Source organism: Rhamphochromis longiceps, linkage group LG14 (genome assembly GCF_057381845.1).
Source record: "Rhamphochromis longiceps isolate RC_006_pf linkage group LG14, R_longiceps_female_GT1.1, whole genome shotgun sequence".
NCBI classification, from domain to species: Eukaryota; Metazoa; Chordata; class Actinopteri; order Cichliformes; family Cichlidae; genus Rhamphochromis; species Rhamphochromis longiceps.
Genome location: NC_140570.1, coordinates 37,420,141 through 37,437,838, shown reverse-complemented (window position 1 = coordinate 37,437,838; position 17,698 = coordinate 37,420,141). Strand labels below are relative to the sequence as shown.

The following is a 17,698-nucleotide window of genomic DNA, read 5'->3' as shown; positions in this document are numbered from 1 at the left end:
ATAATATGGACTTTACTGCTTTGATTGTGTTTTTATATTCTCCATTTTTATTAGGAATCATTTCTGAAATAAAAATATCTAAATATAATTTAACAGGCTGAATGTTGATGCTCTTCTGTCAATGACTGCACGATGATTTTAAATTTTAATAAACACACAATCCTCATATTTCAGTGCAGGATGTAGAGCAGAGTATATCAGTCAACTGGATCAGAGCTCATCAGCATTTTGACCTTAATATGCAGCCAACACACTTTAACACGTGTCTGATGTTGAGTGAAACACATCAGGGAAAAATGGAAGACGAGAGAAGCTGCACATGGTTATCATCATTTATTTATTTATTTATTTGCCTGTCCCATTTGGATCTTTAGCTATCAGAATTGTTGTTTGAAGGCCGAGAAAGATGCCATGTTGGTCCATTTGATTGATGTTAAGTCTAATTGTTGAATGTTGCCATTGTGTTTCTTAAATTTGTATAGTCTTAGTTTAAGCAGTAGGATCAAAGCTATTCCTTTGATTCTGACCACCTCTCCAGCCACTCTGTGCTGGGGGAGGTTTTATTGTAGATACATCCTATCTGAAAGATCTGTTTCTTTTGATGTAAGCTTCCTGGGTTTATGACCCTTTGGTCAGCAGGAGGTCACACATTCTCACATAACACACACACACACACACACACACACACACACACACACACACACACACACACACACACACACACACACACACACACACTTACATACAGTACCTTGTCTATGTAACCAAAGGGGGGTTGCAAGGGGAGGTGCTTTGTAAACTATTGTTTGAAGATTGTCAATAAAAGGCAGCGACAGGAGGCCACCATTTGGCGTTCTTTGTCGTGCTGGACACAGACGAGGCCTCCCTTGTGCAAGTAATGGATCGATCGACTGTCTTGTTTTCTTCATGATGAATAAGTCTCTAGAATTAGCGGGGTTTGTGGAAACACAGACCCAACATTTATTTGGTCCTTCGGAGCCGGAGCCTAACACATTGCATCCACCGAGGAGAGGGAGAGGACGCCACCGCAACGTCTGGGATGATTGACGTAAAGCCCTGGTGTTTTTGGCTTGCCACCAGGCCGGGAAGTTTGCGCCTGACCTCCCCTCGGGATGGATGACGATTGACGGGATCCAGAGATTCCCATGAACGTAAACAAACAGTGAGTACAGAAGGCCTTAGAGAGCGGCTACGTGACCCTGCGTTGACCGCAGGTACGGGAGCGCGCTAGCCGCGTGAGAGAGACGCAGGCTTCTCCGCTGTTTGGGGCGTGGAGATAACCTAGGTTCAGAGTCCGGAATCTCCGCCATTTGGGGCGTTTGAGAGTTTTCAACAGAGATCGCTAGCTGTGCGTGCAGACGCAAGCGATAGGCCTATGTTGTGTGTGTGTGCGGGCCAGACGTGGTCTGCGTGAGTGTGGCTGATTGTTGTCTTGTAATGGAGAATAAAATGTGTAAGTCTGCCTTAGAAGGAGATGTAAAATTTATGCAGAATTTTTTACCAGGCAGCACGCAGTATGTAGGTTGTTGGTGTAAGAAATGTGGATTTGAAGGGACATTAGTGGAAGTTCAGTGTAAAATGCTGGTAGAAAGAATAGCTGTAAGTGTAGCAGGTAAAACAGGTAAAGCGAAGCAGAGGAAGGAATTGCAGTTAGCAGTTGCTAAGTTGTGGCTGGAGCAGGCTCAGAAGAGGAGAGAAGAGCAGAATGTTAGTAGAAAGTAGAGCCAGAGAAGAGCGTGAGAGAGCAGAGGCAGAGGTGGAGGAGAGACTATAGGCTGAGTCAGCATTGAGTCCAAGGCAGACTAGGCAGGGTAGGAAACAGAAAGTAAAGTTAGTGAACACAAACGTTACAACTACATATCCATCCCTGACACAACACAAAAAAAAACATATGGTTTTTCTGTAACAGAGTGTGAAGGGCTCTGCTGGGCACACTGGGCTGTCCGCTGGTTAGCAATGTTAATCCAGGTTTTCTCATGCACCTTCACAAGGAAAGGGAGGCGTTGGCAGCATCTGACCAATCAAAAAAAGGGAAATTCACAGATAATATGACTTGTCTTGATGCCTAAAATGTTTTTATGCTTGATTCAATTTAGCTGTTAAGTGTCTTTTACTCTGCTGGTGCCGGTTAGGTTCCAGATTAGAGATCAGCAGGTATGAAATCACGACGTACTGACCAATCAATCCTCCAGAAAATAGTGTCACTATTCCTGGAAGATCCCTTTGACTTCTGTTGGGGGAGGAGAGGGTCTAAAGTTTCATTTTTGTCTAATGTCTTTGTGTTTCACTAATGAGCATCAGTAAGAAAAAAACGTGTTCTTAGATGCAACTTTTCTCCTTTGATGTTTTTTTGTTGTCAGCAAACAACCACACGATCTGCGTTACAGTTTTTTACAGACGCTAGGACACATTTCTCAATACTTAGGTCACTTGTGCAAAACTCTTCACACAATTCTCCTAACTGACCGTCAGCTTGGCAAAGCAGTTCATTTCACATTCAAAATGCACTACAACTACCAAAACACTTCATTCAGGTCTCAAATAAACACATTCCTCCAGAACACTAGCAAAGGTTGACAGCCGACAAACACACTTTGTCACCCACAAAACAATGACCTAAAAAACACTAACAACATGTAGCATTACAGTGTTTTCCTGTGTAAAACAAGGACACATTGCTGTTCATAATTTCAATATATGTTACCGGAATGAATCAGACATCATGCAGACGTCGGTAATATTTGTTTATGTATTTTTATTTTTTTGCACTAAGTAATCCCAAAATACAAGAATTTGTGTACACGCCATCCACTGATACACATACAATAGTAATGCTAATCTACTCGGTCTTCTCCATTTGGCCACAGGTTCTCATCCACATCACATCTTATGTCATCTTGGGCAACACACCTAGGAAATAATCTCCTGGCTGCCAGAATTGAAGGAGTTGAAAAATTGAAGGAGTAACACCTGTGTAGATGTTCATCTACAATGAGAATCAGCTGTGGCTGGTTAAACTGCATTTTTAGATTTAAAATATGTTTCAATAAAATATTGCTGTTGGATTTTGCTGTCTTTTCAAGTTTTGCATTGTGTTATTGTTTTGACCATGAGTTTAACAGTTTTGAAAACAGTATGTAAGCACATGCAAAATGTCCTGTCCGTACAAAGGTTTTTGGCAGTTGTTGTGTCTGAGTGAGAAGATGATTCATGAAATTTGAGAGATGTAGTCATTGAATGCATTTTGTGCCAAAACAATGATAACTGATCCTCAGTTTAGCCCACATAGACTTCTGTTGTGCTCACTGTGTGAGGAGTTTTGCAAACGTGACCTAAGTATTGAGACGTGTCCTAGCGTCTGTAAAAAACTGTAATTCACTAACGGAGATTTGCCGCGTGGCGTTAACGTCATTTTAATGAGATTAACGCTGACAGCACTAGTTTTAATATTTAATATATTTAAGCATTTAATTTTTAAATCTTTTTTTCATTTATGTATTTATTTTATTGTTATTTCACTTTCTTTGTCTGTTTATGTTTTTTTTTTTTTACTTTTATCTCAGTTTTTGTGATGGAAAGCACTTTATTCAACCATGTTGGTTTTAACGTACTCTATAAATAAAGTTGGATTGGACTAATATGATGAAAGCAAGCCCAAGCCTGAAATCGACTCCTGATCTTTGATCCGTCCTCACCTGGTCGTGAACGTGATGGTCAGCCAGGTATCCAGTTTACCTTTGAGTGTCAGATTTAGGCAGATTTGATTGCTTCCGTTTCATCATGACAGATTTAAGTGAACTCCTCTGTCTCCATTCCCAGACTTCTACTTTTGAATAACCTTTCCTTTAACTTGCTCCGAGTGCTCTTTTGTCTGCATGGTGTAACTGCAGCCTGGCATGCTGAATAACCAGTGAGTGGACCTTCCAGAAATATGTGATTTTGGCTGTTGAAGTAGGTCAGTCACCTTTGAATGGCTGAATATTTATGGAGTCATCAGTTGACGTTCGTTTGTGGAAGTCTGTTTTCACTCTGATAATAAAGAGGATTTATTTATTTCATTGAGCAATAATAAAAAGACTGTTATTATATTTTTAACATTATATGATTATATTCACAGTGATGCTTTGAGGAAGACTGCACTGTTTGTCCCAGAATAATCAAACTGCCATGAAATACATTCACTAATTTACTATTTGGAACTAACACACTATTAGTACATCTCAGAGACACCTTCTTTCTCACATGAAGAGTAACAGATTACATCTCTCACTGTGTCCGACCAAACAACTGCTGTGGAAAGTCAGTTATTAGCAGTTTTTTAACTACACCCGTAAATGAACGTTTGACTGAATGCTGATAAGTGAATACTGAGAAGTTAGGAGGAAATGTTTTCAAATTTTCCTGCAGAGAATCTGATTAAAATGTTTTTTGTGAGCAAGAATCAGTTTGATCAGTGACCTTTTTTCAGCCAGAAACCTTTAAGGTCACACATCCGCTTTAATATTATAATTTGCTGTTCTTTTTTTTAATACATCTTTGTAGAGAAGAAAAACATCTGGATGTCCTGATGCCAGGTGTTTCGGCCCCCTTAAACTTTTCCACATTTTGTCACATTACAGCCGCAAACTTGAATCAATTTTATTGGAATTTCACGTGAAAGACCAACACAAAGTGGTAAACATGTGAGAAGTGGAACAAAAATCATACATGATTCCAAATATCCACTATTCTTAAAATCAAAAATTCTAAAATTCACAGATCTGGTTCATTTTCTCACAGCACAAATTATATATAAAGCAATAAATAACCTGCTTCCTGACAATATTCTAAAAATGTTTTCTAAAAGGGAACGGGGATACAATTTGAGGGGGGAATTAAATTTAAAACATCCTCGTATCCGTACAACATTAAAAAGTTTTTGCATCTCTGTGTGTGGAGTGAAGCTGTGGAACAGACTAAGTAAAGATATGAAGCAATGTCCAAGCATGGCGCAGTTTAAAAAGCGGTTTAAGGATATGGTTTTTACAGGGTACAGGGAAAAGGTAGAGATTTGATAGGGTGTTCTTGTCTAATATTTTCATGTGTGTGCGCGTGCACGGGTATGTTGGTATGGGTTGTGTATCCTTGAGGTGTTAATGGGGTTATTGAAAATGTGTATATGTGCGTATGTGTATATATGTATGTATGGATAGATAGAAACATATATGTATGTATATTTTAAAAAAAATACACATGACATATAATGTAATTGCAAGGAGGTATTTCTGTAGTCTATTGATACTAGATAGTGGAAAAGGGGTGGGATTAAATAAGCTTATGCTTATTATGAGTTGTGGTTGCTCGTTTTCCTTTTGTTTTGCTTTGTTCATTTGTCTCTTTTAATTCTATTTTGTTGTACTTTTTCAACATGTTCAAAATAAAGATTCAATCAATCGATCAAAACATTTTTTACAAATAAATAACTGTAAAGTGCGGTGTAAGTAATATTGGATTAGTATATTATTAGATAATTAATAATTAATATTACTAATAATTATTATTAGTAATATTAGAGTAAGTAATATTATAGAGTAATAACCCGCAGTTCAAAAAAGCTCCCCTCCGACAGCCAAACCCATCTGTTCTCTGATTGGATTGTTACATTTGTGATTGACATGACATTGACCAATCAGATGAAAGGAAGAAAAATAGGGTCAAAATTCGTACTTGTAACTTGCAGAGATTCACACGGGTTTTTTTTTTTTGGCTAAGTCCACATACAAATCTTTTTTACACACACACACAAATTCTTTTTACACATACAAAAGTACAAGTACAAAACATTTCTAACCACATTTTGAGCCCACAAAGCTGTACGTGAGCTCCACTGCAGTGGCTCGTGCACCGCTGCGTTCACGGCGTTTGCTGTAAATTACACAGCATTGACATATGTATGTAAAATGTTTACTGAAGTTAGTGAAACAGTGTTTGTAAGGACTATAAGGTCCATAATTACTGAGGCAGTTGGGCTGTTTTGCAATCTTGGCTCAGTACACACACACACACACACACACACACACACACACACACACACACACACACACACACACACACACACACACACACACACACTCCATTTTTATCTGTATCTAACATTTCCGTGCAGCATGTCTTCATTATCTGTGTGTCTGCACTCTGCAAACACTCTGATTTCTGTGGTTTCAGATCCATTTCTCTCTCAAGGGAAATAAAGGGATTACACGGCCGTCTTTTCCTGTTTCATATGTTAGGCTATGGCTGTTTCCCAATTCAGGGTCTGCAGCCTTAAAGGCCGCATTTTAAGGCCGATTACGTCACAGCGACGCGACGAAGGCTGTCCCACTTCGATGGCTGCTCGAAATCCGGCCCTCAAATGCGTCCTTCATTTCCCTGAATTTTAAGGATGTGGCGGTGTAGACTTCGTGGCCCAACATATCCCAGAATGCATAGCGCGGCAGTGGGTGTGCATAATTTTGGCGGAAAAAAACGGGGGATGAGGGGCGCCCGAAGAGTAAACTTTAAGGCTTTGTGAACTAGGGGGGTTAAGAAAGATATAGATTCACTAAAAATGTCGCTTTTAGTTATTATAATGTTAAATTATTATATTTGTAATTTATTTACGTTATTTTACTTTATTCAGAATTAACCTGGCGGTTAACTTTCTTTTCTAGATTTTGGGGGGTTAAAATTAAGCATACCAGTGATTAAACAGCTCATGTACTCTTTATTAAGCAGCACCTTAATAAAAGAAAGTGCTGATATTGAAAGAACAGAACTACAAAACAAAGTGGTCATGTCTCCATGTTACACTCTCACATAGCATTAAAACACATTTTCAAACACATTTATTTAAAGTTGAAAAATATACACAGGAATGTGTAACAAGATTTGGTAGAACAACGTAACAGTGCTTCTGAGCGAACTCGCATAACTTTGATGATTTTATTGCAATGAACCTACTCCTCACCTTCCTCATCTCCCTCCCCATCAACAGAGTCAACTCCAACCTCTTCATAATCCTTCTCTAGAGCTGCCATGTCCTCTCTAGCCTCAGAAAACTCACCCTCCTCCATTCCCTCACCCACATACCAGTGAACAAATGCACGCTTGGCGTACATCAAGTCAAACTTGTGGTCAAGTCGTGCCTAGGCCTCAGCGATGGCGGTGGTGTTGCTCAGCATACACACAGCCCTCTGGACGTTGGCCAGGTCTCCACCAGGAACCACAGTGGGTGGCTGGTAGTTGATGCCGACCTTGAAACCGGTGGGGCACCAGTCCACGAACTGGATGGTGCGCTTGGTTTTAATGGCAGCAATGGCAGCGTTGACATCTTTGGGCACCACATCGCCACGGTACAAAAGGCAGCAGGCCATGTACTTGCCGTGGCGAGGGTCACATTTCACCATCTGATTGGCTGGCTCGAAGCAAGCGTTTGTGATTTCTGATACAGTTAACTGCTCGTGATAAGCTTTCTCTGCAGAGATGACGGGGGCGTAGGTGGCCAGGGGGAAATGGATACGAGGGTAGGGCACCAAGTTGGTCTGGAACTCTGTCAGATCAACATTGAGGGCGCCATCAAAGCGGAGCGAAGCAGTGATGGAGGACACAATCTGGCTGATCAACCTGTTCAGGTTGGTGTAGGAAGGACGCTCAATATCGAGGTTCCTACGGCAGATGTCATCTCGTTATCTACCATGAAGGCACAGTCAGAGTGCTCTAGGGTGGTGTGGGTGGTCAGGATGGAGTTGTATGGCTCAACCACAGCGGTGGACACTTGGGGAGCTGGGTAGATGGAAAACTCCACCTCCTGTGCAAATCTCCCATCCAGACGTTTATGCCTAAAGGGTTGTATGGTCTAAAGAGATTGTTGATTGAGCATTAAACACCAAGTGTTGTTCTTCTTTCAGCCCAAAGATCAAAGAATTGGGGTATTTAACAGGATCCAACCATCGCCCTGATCAGACATATTCTAACAGGATTGCACACAGGATGCTGCAGAAGCAAAATCAGTTTCCAAAACGTCAATCTGGATATCAGCCTGTTTTCTTTTCCTCATTACATCGTGAGCTTTAGAGTATCTGCTGAGCTACTGGGCACAACTTAATATAAGCTGTTTATATTTATTTCTGATCTACAACAAGCAGGACAACTGTTAGAACTGTCACAGCTGACATTAACTTAGATGGAAACCTACTTCCACGACAGAGTTTACCTCCTATGGTGTCAATATAAGCTCAGACGTATGTTGAATAATAAATATCCACTTTCCCTGCTGCCACCTGCATGAACATTACAGCCAACAGGTGGATTTTCCCGTTTCACAGCTAGCCAAACAACGAGGAAACACTGACTGTTTAGGAGACACAGAGTGAAAGTGGACAGTACATCTTTGGTTTCTTAACATGAAACTCTTTGCTGTAACCAGGGGGAGCACCAAAGTGACCCCCTTAGACTTGTTAGTTTTAATCTTGTTTTCCACTGAGGTTCACTGGTTTTCTAATATAATGTAAGTCTATGAGCCGCAGCCAACCCACCAACCTGATGACGTCACGTTCTGTTGTAAAAACTTCAAGCGCTTCTTTCTTAAATCTAACTTCAGAGACAATGTTACATCTATGCAAGTTTGTGACAGCAGGGCTTCATGGTGCAAATTAATCTTTATACATGTGGTGTTTAATGTCCACTTTTTTTTTAAAGTGGACATTCAAATTTTTTTAATGACTTTATTTTAGGGCAAATTCAAAACACGTTTGGCAGTTTATTTAAATAATATTAAAATGCCCCATAAGTAGGATGGCAAAGGGTCCAATTTGTCCCAGTGGATGGAAATGCAAGGTGTGAAACTGCAGCGTGGATCATTGTTTTCTATTTTTACATAACTGGGAATGCCCAGCAGGCAGACCCAGGACACGCTGGAGAGATTATATCTCTCGGCTGGCCTGGGAACGCTTTGGTGTTCCCCCGGATAAGCTGGAGGAGGTGGCTGGGGAGAGGGAGGTCTGGGCCTTTCTGCTTAGGCTGCTGCCCCCGCGACCCGGCCTCGGATAAAGCGGATGAAGATGGATGGATGGATGGTGTTGATATTGAAAGAGTCAGTGAAAATAAATTTCTGGGGGTAATAATAGATGAAAAACTGGAGTGCTCACGTGAGATATATTCATTCCAAAGTATCACGAAGCATTGCAGTACTAAACAAGGCAAAGCAGGTATCACACGGGACATCACTTCATATTCTCTACTGTTCACTGGTTTCACCATACTTAAGCTTTTGTGCAGAGGTCTGGGGCAACAACTATTAAACCACATTACTTTCACTTTTTACTCTTCAACAAAAAAGCAGTTCGAATCATCCACAATGCAGGTTATAGGGAACATACAAACTCACTATTTTTGCAGTCTGAAATATTGAAATTTGCTGATCTAGTGAAATTCCAAACAGCACAAATTCTATTCAAAGCAAAAAATAAGGAACTGCCAGATTATATTCAGAGTATGTTTTTTTTAAAGGAGTAAGTTATAATTTAAGGGGTTTTTGTAACTCAAAACAGGGAAGGTACGTGCAACAGGAAAAAGCGTTTGTGTTTCAGTGCATGGAGTGAAGCTGTGGAACAGTTTGAATATGAAATTGAAGCAATATCCAAACATAAAACAGTTCAACAAGAGTTATAAAGATATGATCTTCTTGAGCTATAAAGAAAAGGGAAAATGTTGAAATTAAGTGAATGTCGCTATTTAGAAAATTTCATGGTGTAATATTATATTATATATTACATCAGAAATCTGTTCACTATTTTTATTACAGATTATATGGTAAATGGCCTGTATTTATATAGCGCTTTACTAGTCCCTAAGGACCCCAAAGCGCTTTACATATCCAGTCATCCACCCATTCACACACTGGTGATGGCAGCTACATTGTAGCCACAGCCGCCCTGGGGCGCACTGACAGAGGCGAGGCTGCCGGACACTGGCGCCACCGGGCCCTCTGACCACCACCAGTAGGCAACGGGTGAAGTGTCTCGCCCAAGGACACAACGACCGAGACTGTCCAAGCCGGGGCTCGAACCGGCAACCTTCCGATTACAAGGCGAACTCCCAACTCTTGAGCCACGATCGTCCTTCCTTATCAGTAAGGAAGCTGACTAAATATTGACGGATAACTTAAATAAATAAGTGTGTACTTCTTCCCTCTCCCTTTCGACATGTAAATGAATCAGAACAGAAGCAATATTGAAATGTATTAACTTTATTTTGTATAGTGTTTTTTTCTCTAATTTTCTTTGCTAAATGTACCTGTATATTGTTTACATGATTGAAATAAATTAACAAACAGGCCCAAATACAGGAGAAGGACGGCTGAGAGTGGAAAAAAAATCACAAAAATAAATACTGCCAGATTTTCAACTTCGGTCTACAAGAAAATAAGAAGATCATGGGATTAGCCTCGATTGCACTTTGGACCTATTGACGGGATGCGCTCCGTCACTTGATGCATGTACACTTTCAATTTCTGGTTGGGCTGCTTGGGTGCAAAGTAAGTTTCATCATCAGATGATGAGCTTCATGTAAACATCTGCATGGAAACTGGATGCCTGGTCTTCTCTGCTTACTTAGACCAAACCAAACCCTGAATTATGTTGGAAAATATGTGATGTTTTATGAAGGATCACATAGGAAACAACATTTTTTTAGTTGTTTTTGAAACTAAAAAACTATTCAAAAAGTTTTAAATAGTTTAGAAAGGACTTTTACATTTTTATAAATATTCATGGCTGTGTGGTAAAGCTGACATTATCTCACTTGTAATGGTTCAGATTGGACACTGTGACTGGCCGGTTCTGTGCTCCAGACCACATGTTTGATACCCCTGGACCCATGCAACGAAGTATAAAAAAACCCATGTCCACACTTTGGCCTGTGAAGAGTGAAAGCACGACACTCACCAGGAGACCTCTGAGCAGGATGGCTGCAGTCGCACAGCTCTGCTTCTCCCTGCTGTTCACTCTCATCAGCAACATTCATGCAGAAGAATTTATCGCCATAAGTGAAGAAGGAGGCTCTTTACAGTTCAAGCTCCCAGATCAAAACAGCTCCTGCATCACCTCCAGACGTGTTGGTGAAGATACTCTGGTCCTGTGGAACATCTCTGACCCCTGGAACAGAAACTTCACAGTACATGAAGACCTGACAGGACGACTCTCATTTCCTGAGACATTTCATGGTTCTCCTTCATTTACTCTCAACAACCTGACCCACTCAGACTCTGGACTGTACCGAGATGTGTGCTGGACTCAGGGCAGCGTGACATATGAGAGAAACATCAGCCTGACTGTGTGTAAGACAGTAAGGTGGGGAGAAACTATCATAGCTTCTGATTCTACTGTAGACGTACAATGTAAAGGAGCAGGTGAGAATCTGACGGTGCGTTGGATCAGATCTTACTTAGGGGGACTATTATATAAAGACACAATTATGAACGTGAATAAAGTCCAAGAAAGTTTCCTGGAGGTGACAAACGCACCACTTCTTCATGTCAACACATGACCAACGTCTTACATCTGCCTGTTGATGAACCAACAGCAGTGTGTGAGCACTTACTCTGTACGTTTGACCAAACAAACAAAGCTACGTTATGCTTCAGAGGGAGACACAGCTGTGCTGGAGTGTCCCTTCATGGACCCCATTCATGACCAGCCCCCGGTTTGGATGAAGGTAGCAGCTTCCTACAGTTTTAATCAAGAAATTGGTCGAAACTTCTCGCTGGTACTTCCATCACTAATGTTAAATGATTCAGATATCTACAGCTGTGAAGGTGAAAAAGTAATGCACGCGTACTGGCTTTTGGTGTGCCCTAAATTTGGTCCACCTGCAGTAAAGGTTTTCTCAGAGGGAGATGAAGTCACTATGAGATGCTCTGATGATTGGGAAAATAGTACTTCGGGCTTTATGTTCATTAAGTTGATCCAAACAGAAGGCAAAATTGTGTACGGTGATGACTTCTGCAGTGACAATAGAATCACTTGTTCCGATGACAGCCTGATAATCTCTAATGTCTCACTGGAAGATGCAGGAGAGTATGTGTGTACAGGTTTTAAGTCACAGGATGAGTGTGTGTCAGCAGAAAAATTTGTTCTGATCTACAGAGAGCCCTTTGGGGTTTACTCGACCTTCTACAAAGTCAGGTGGATACTGCTCAGCGGTCTGCAGGTGATGCTTTGTGTTGTTGTGGTCTGTGTGATACAGAAAACCAGGAGAGGAGAGCAGCTTTCAGCGCAGACACACACTTAATATGCTTATAATAATAATAATAATAATAATAATAATAATAATAATAATACATAGAAGTGATTAAATCAAAATAAAAACAAAGAAAAATATTATTGTAGATATGAATCTGTGACCTGACTGGACGGTTCAGTCTCTTATGTGATTATATATTTTAAACATTTTGCCTTTTTCTATCTTTTGACTTAATTCTTCTATATTTCTGCTCATATTTTATTTCAGTTATAGTGATTTTGTGCTTTTTTGTTTTATGTAATTTGATGTTTATCCATATCTCATTCATGTATCTCTCAGAGTATCATTTTGAATATTCTTCTGTTTCTATCAGTGATCAGTTCGATCTATAAGAAATGTTAGAAACCAGTTGTAAATGTATTCGTTCTTCACGCTGATGTGAATCATTATCATCTCTCTTGGAAAATGTATTTTGTTATTGTGTTTAAGAGCAGATTCATTACAGCACCATGTTTATCTGCACTATATTGTTTTCATTGTTGTGAATCATTTATATTTGCATTTCAATTGTTGTGATGCAGCAGACTGGAAACATGATTGTCTGATGCAGCAAACACTTCATAATATGGACTTTACTGCTTTGATTGTGTTTTTATATTCTCCATTTTTGTTAGGAATCATTTCTGAAATAAAAATATCTAAATCTAATTTAACAGGCTGAACGTTGATGCTCTTCTGTCAATGACTCCATGATGATTTTTTATTTTAATAAACAAACAATCCTCATATTTCAGTGCAGGATGTAGAGAAGAGTATATCAGTCAACTGGATCAGAGCTCATCAGCATTCATCAGCATTTTGAACTTAATATGCAGCCAACACACTTTAACACGTGTCTGAAACATATCAGGGAAAAATGGAAGACGAGAGAAGCTGCACATGGTTATCATCATTTATTTATTTTTTTGCCTGTCCCATTTGGATCTTTAGTCATCAGGGCCCTATTTCAGGAAGCCGGTTTAGTGCAAACTCTGAGTAAGTATACCCTGAGTTAACGAAAACTCTGGGTTTTCGGTTTCACAAAGCGAGTTCAGATTAATCCTGAGTGAGTTACTATGACGACACACTCCGTGAAGCTAACCTGCTCCCCAGCAGGTTTACTTCAACTAACCCTGACTGTCTCCGCCCCTTTGTCAGAAACCTGACTGTAGGAAGTGTCAGACATGGCGTGCCCCTACCTCGAAGAGCCAGTAGATGTTGAAGCCCAAATTCTCCGCAGAGCTCTCCGCCGGGAGAGAGTGATTAGAGCGCGTTTGGACATTTTATCATTACCTGATGATTTTCTGTGCGAACGTTACCGTTTCTCAGCACAATCTATAAGTTATTTGGATAACATCCTCAGGCCATATATTACGCATGTGACACATCGCGGACATGCTCTCAGTTCATTACATATTCTTTGTACTGCACTCCGTTTTTTTGCAAACGGGAGCTTTCTGTATAATATTGGTGACGCTGAGCACGTTTCCAAGGCTACCGTCTGTCGGGCAGTCAGGAATGTTACAGTTGCACTGAAACGTCTCCTGTACTCGTTTGTGGTGTTCCCCGGTCACAGACCCACAAGATTTATCAAAGAGGGATGCCACAAAATTGCAGGTATCAGGATGACCAAAACTTAATTCATGATGTGGTGATACTTGGACTACTACTTAAATGGTACATTAATTTCCAGGGTTCCCAGGCGTGATTGGCTGTACAGATGGCACTCACATTCCAATCATTGCACCCTCAGTAAATGAAGGAGACTATGTGAACAGGAAGTCTTTCCACAGCATTAATGTGCAGGTACATAGTTCCCTGTAGCATTTCACACTAACAAGTGATGGCATCATAGTAATGGATGCTAATTTGTGTTCTCTGCACTGTGTAGATCATATGTGATGCTGCCAACATCATCACAAATGTGGAAGCCAAGTGGCCAGGCTCTGTCCATGACTCACGAATCTTCCGGGAATGTACACTGAGCACCAAATTTGGACATGGTGGGTCAAAGTTACTGTGAAATATACAGAGACCAATTGCCACAGGGACGTTTGCACTGACATGTATTCTTCTGTCCTAGGAGAGTTCACTGGCCACCTGCTTGGTGATAGGGGGTACCCATGTCTACCCTATTTGCTCACCCCTTACCCTGACCCTGAACCGGGCCCACAGCAGCGTTATAATCTGGCCCATTGCAGGACACGGGCCAGAGTTGAAATGACCATCGGAATGCTCAAGGCCCGGTTCCAGTGCCTTCAAAGACTCAGGGTCGCCCCAGAAAGGGCATGTGACATTATTGTGGCATGTGTGATTCTTCACAACATTGCCACGATTAGAGGTGAACACTGTCCAGCTGAACCAGACATCAGCAGTGATCCACACGATGAACATCCTGACCCACCCACGAACGTACAGGATGGAAGAGCAGTCAGAGACACCATATGCCACAACCATTTCCTGTGACCCGTCAACCCAACATGTTACAAGACAAATACACAGATTCTGTGGTCAACTGGCTTTATTGGTCACCCTGTATGTCATATAAATGCGTATATTAGTATGTTGTACAAACACTGACATGATTCGTCCATCTCTGATCACTCCACCCACCCTTAACTGTTGTTCCAGCAGTACAATCTCCAACTTGGACTTTTGGATCTGCAGCTTGAGGTGTACCATTTCCATGTCGCACTTCTGTATTTTCCTGACCAGATATGTCTTGTACAGCTGCTTCACAGGGAGCTATTGCAACACAGGACATAGCATTGGCATCCATAGTACATGCCTACTTAGGTTGGTTGTAAATCAGTGCTGAAAATCCTACTGTGGAAAGGTTTGTTGTAGGAGTGGCTGGACCCTCTTCCTCTTCATTTCCAGCATCACTCTGCCAGGGACATAGTAAGTCCATGGTGTTATCATAGTACCACATTGTAGTCAGTTGTTATATTTTCCACTGTACACTGTATACCTCATAGTGTGGCTCTGTTGCGTCCTCCTCTGTAACAGCTGTCACTGTTTCGTCATCATATGCCTGTGGTGGAGACATTTAACAACATTGCTGTTCTACTGTTGACACATGTAGTCTGTGGAGTATTACGAGTACTCACAACTGCATGTTGGTCTGGCTCAACAGGGGGCTGCACCAGATGCAGTACACCATCACCATCAACTGGCAGAATATGGGGTTCATACAGGTCACTCATGACTTATGTGGGCACAACTGGCAACTACCAGACATACCAATCACCATACACCTCATTGTCAGTATGCTCTCAGAGACAACCGACACTGAGGGAAGGCAAAATCAGTAGGTGTTAAGGTGGAAATGCTTTTATGAGTTTTATGTTGCATTAGAGTATATGTTCATATGTTACTCTTAATGGGGAAAGAACAAAATGTACTACTCGCTCTGTCTCTAGAAACAGGAAGCTCACCCTGTGAGAGATTAACACACACACACACACACACACACACACACACACACATGTATGCAAAATTAAAGGACACTGCTATGCTATAAATAAAGACGAACTACCTGCAGCTCGGTGTGAGTGGGTCTCTCCCTGAGCCCTCACCCGTGCAGCACGTTAACAGTCTCCAAGTGTCTCAGTGTTGTTTATTCACCTAACTGTTTGATAACTGTAAATCTCTGACAGTAGGACAATAACTTCACTACGACATAGTTCATTTTGGTCAAGGTGACTGTGAAGAATGGATGTATGCACATCATGTATTATTTAGAATTTACCCCCTATGTAGGCACTTGTGTCTTGCGGGGTTATTGACTCAGAGGATGTCCCCGCAGAGATGCCTTCGGCCACAGGGCGCCCACTGTTTTGGCTGAGGGCCAACTGCTCAGCCTCTGTGAGTGGTGGTGGTGGAGGACCCCCACCTGTTTTTCGGGCCTCCGCTTTTTTTCTGTTGGTTGTGACGGCACACATTTGAGCATACAGAGTAGACAAATGTGTACTTGTAATGTGCTCAGGTAATTTCAATAAGTGCTTACAGGAGGTAAATTAATGTAGCCTGTAACTGCAATTGGTTTACATGGGACAAACAGGCCAAGCACTGTGGCTCATACTATAATTACACCTTACCTGTTTGGACTATATTTTTATATTTCATTTTTACTTGCTGCCAGGAACGTTTGGGGCCTGTTGGGTTGCACCTGCGCTGTATGACATAAAAAATGAAATAACATATACTAAGATAACGTGTTAAATGGGTGGAAATCCCTAGATCAATGTTTAAATTGACACTCACGCATTGACTCTGTCGGCTATGTTTTGCCATGCATGCTCCCTGTCTTTTGCAGCTGCGGCTGTGTTACTTTTTTTCTGCAAGATGTGCATGCTGTCGGCATATGCTGCCATCAGGGTTTCGGCCTCAAGCGCTGTGAAATACGTCGACCGCACCTTCTTTCCCTCCGTCTCCATGGTGACTCGCGTAATCTGTGCTCCACTGATCAGGGCTTTATGTATCCTCGTGCGCGCGCTTGACTTGGGGTTAATGCAACTCCGCGTTGATTGAACTACTTGTTATCAGCCTTTCTGAAACTGAATATTCCGAGTTGGACAGTTCGGGGTTACTCAACCCTGAGTATCGTTTTTCACTCTGACTTTTCTAAACCGGCTTCCTGAAATAGGGCCCAGAATTGTTGTTTGAAGGCCAAGAAAGATGCCATGTTGGTCCATTTGATTGACCTTTATTATAATTGTGTTTTTATTTTATTTTATTATCAGTTGTTACAGACGGGACAGACATGACTGGGGGAAAGGACAGGGAGAAGGAAAGAATGAAAGAAAGAGGGAGAGAAAGAAAAACAGAGGGGAGAAGAGATGATGAGAAAGGGGGGAAGGAACAAAAAGAAAAACAAACAAAACACCTGGATCACCTGTATGGAGAAAAAAAACAGAAGAGAAATCAAACAAAGAGCAACATAATAAATACATGTTATCATCATTTATTATTATTTTTTAGTATTCGGTTTTTGGTGGTAGAGTTAAAAAAAAATTAATATTTTATTTTAATTAATTAAAATGTTTTAATCAAAAACTGAATGTAAAAAGTCACGATATTAACAGCATGATGACAACAACAACAACTGCTATTACGACTATTAGAAGTACTATTATTACTATTATTGCGTAGCACGTAGTATTCAATAATGTAATTTTATATACTGAACATTAAAACTAAAATTTACTATTTTACAAATAAATATTAATATGATGAAAAATGTTACGTGACAATGTGTGGTCCCGCTGCTCTGCACAGCCTTCAAACAGATTCCTTTTATTCACAGCAGCGGTCCCCAACCCCCGGGCCACGGACCGGCACCGGTCGTTTGGTACCAGGCCGCGAGAGTTGAGGTTCG

At 41.1% G+C, this 17,698-nt stretch overlaps 1 protein-coding gene, 1 long non-coding RNA gene and 1 pseudogene across 2 annotated transcripts; 1 reads left to right on the top strand and 2 right to left on the bottom strand.

Annotated features, from left to right (window-relative positions):
• The first annotated feature begins 833 nt into the window (after nt 1-833).
• LOC146654639 (uncharacterized) lies at nt 834-14,267 on the top strand. The gene is made up of 3 exons (XR_014907320.1): nt 834-1,183; nt 14,012-14,124; nt 14,210-14,267. It is a non-coding gene; the product is annotated as an uncharacterized LOC146654639 (long non-coding RNA).
• Nucleotides 6,744-11,057, bottom strand: LOC146654640 (tubulin alpha-1C chain pseudogene; annotated as a pseudogene).
• Nucleotides 14,268-14,829: 562 nt separating the features above from the next.
• Nucleotides 14,830-16,262, bottom strand: LOC146654638 (uncharacterized). The gene is made up of 5 exons (XM_085380871.1): nt 16,070-16,262; nt 15,429-15,490; nt 15,290-15,352; nt 15,146-15,205; nt 14,830-15,063 (listed from the first exon to the last, which is right to left on the bottom strand). The coding sequence occupies exons 1-5, from the start codon at nt 16,260-16,262 to the stop codon at nt 14,830-14,832; spliced, it is 612 nt and encodes a 203-aa protein (XP_085236997.1).
• Nucleotides 16,263-17,698: the final 1,436 nt, after the last annotated feature.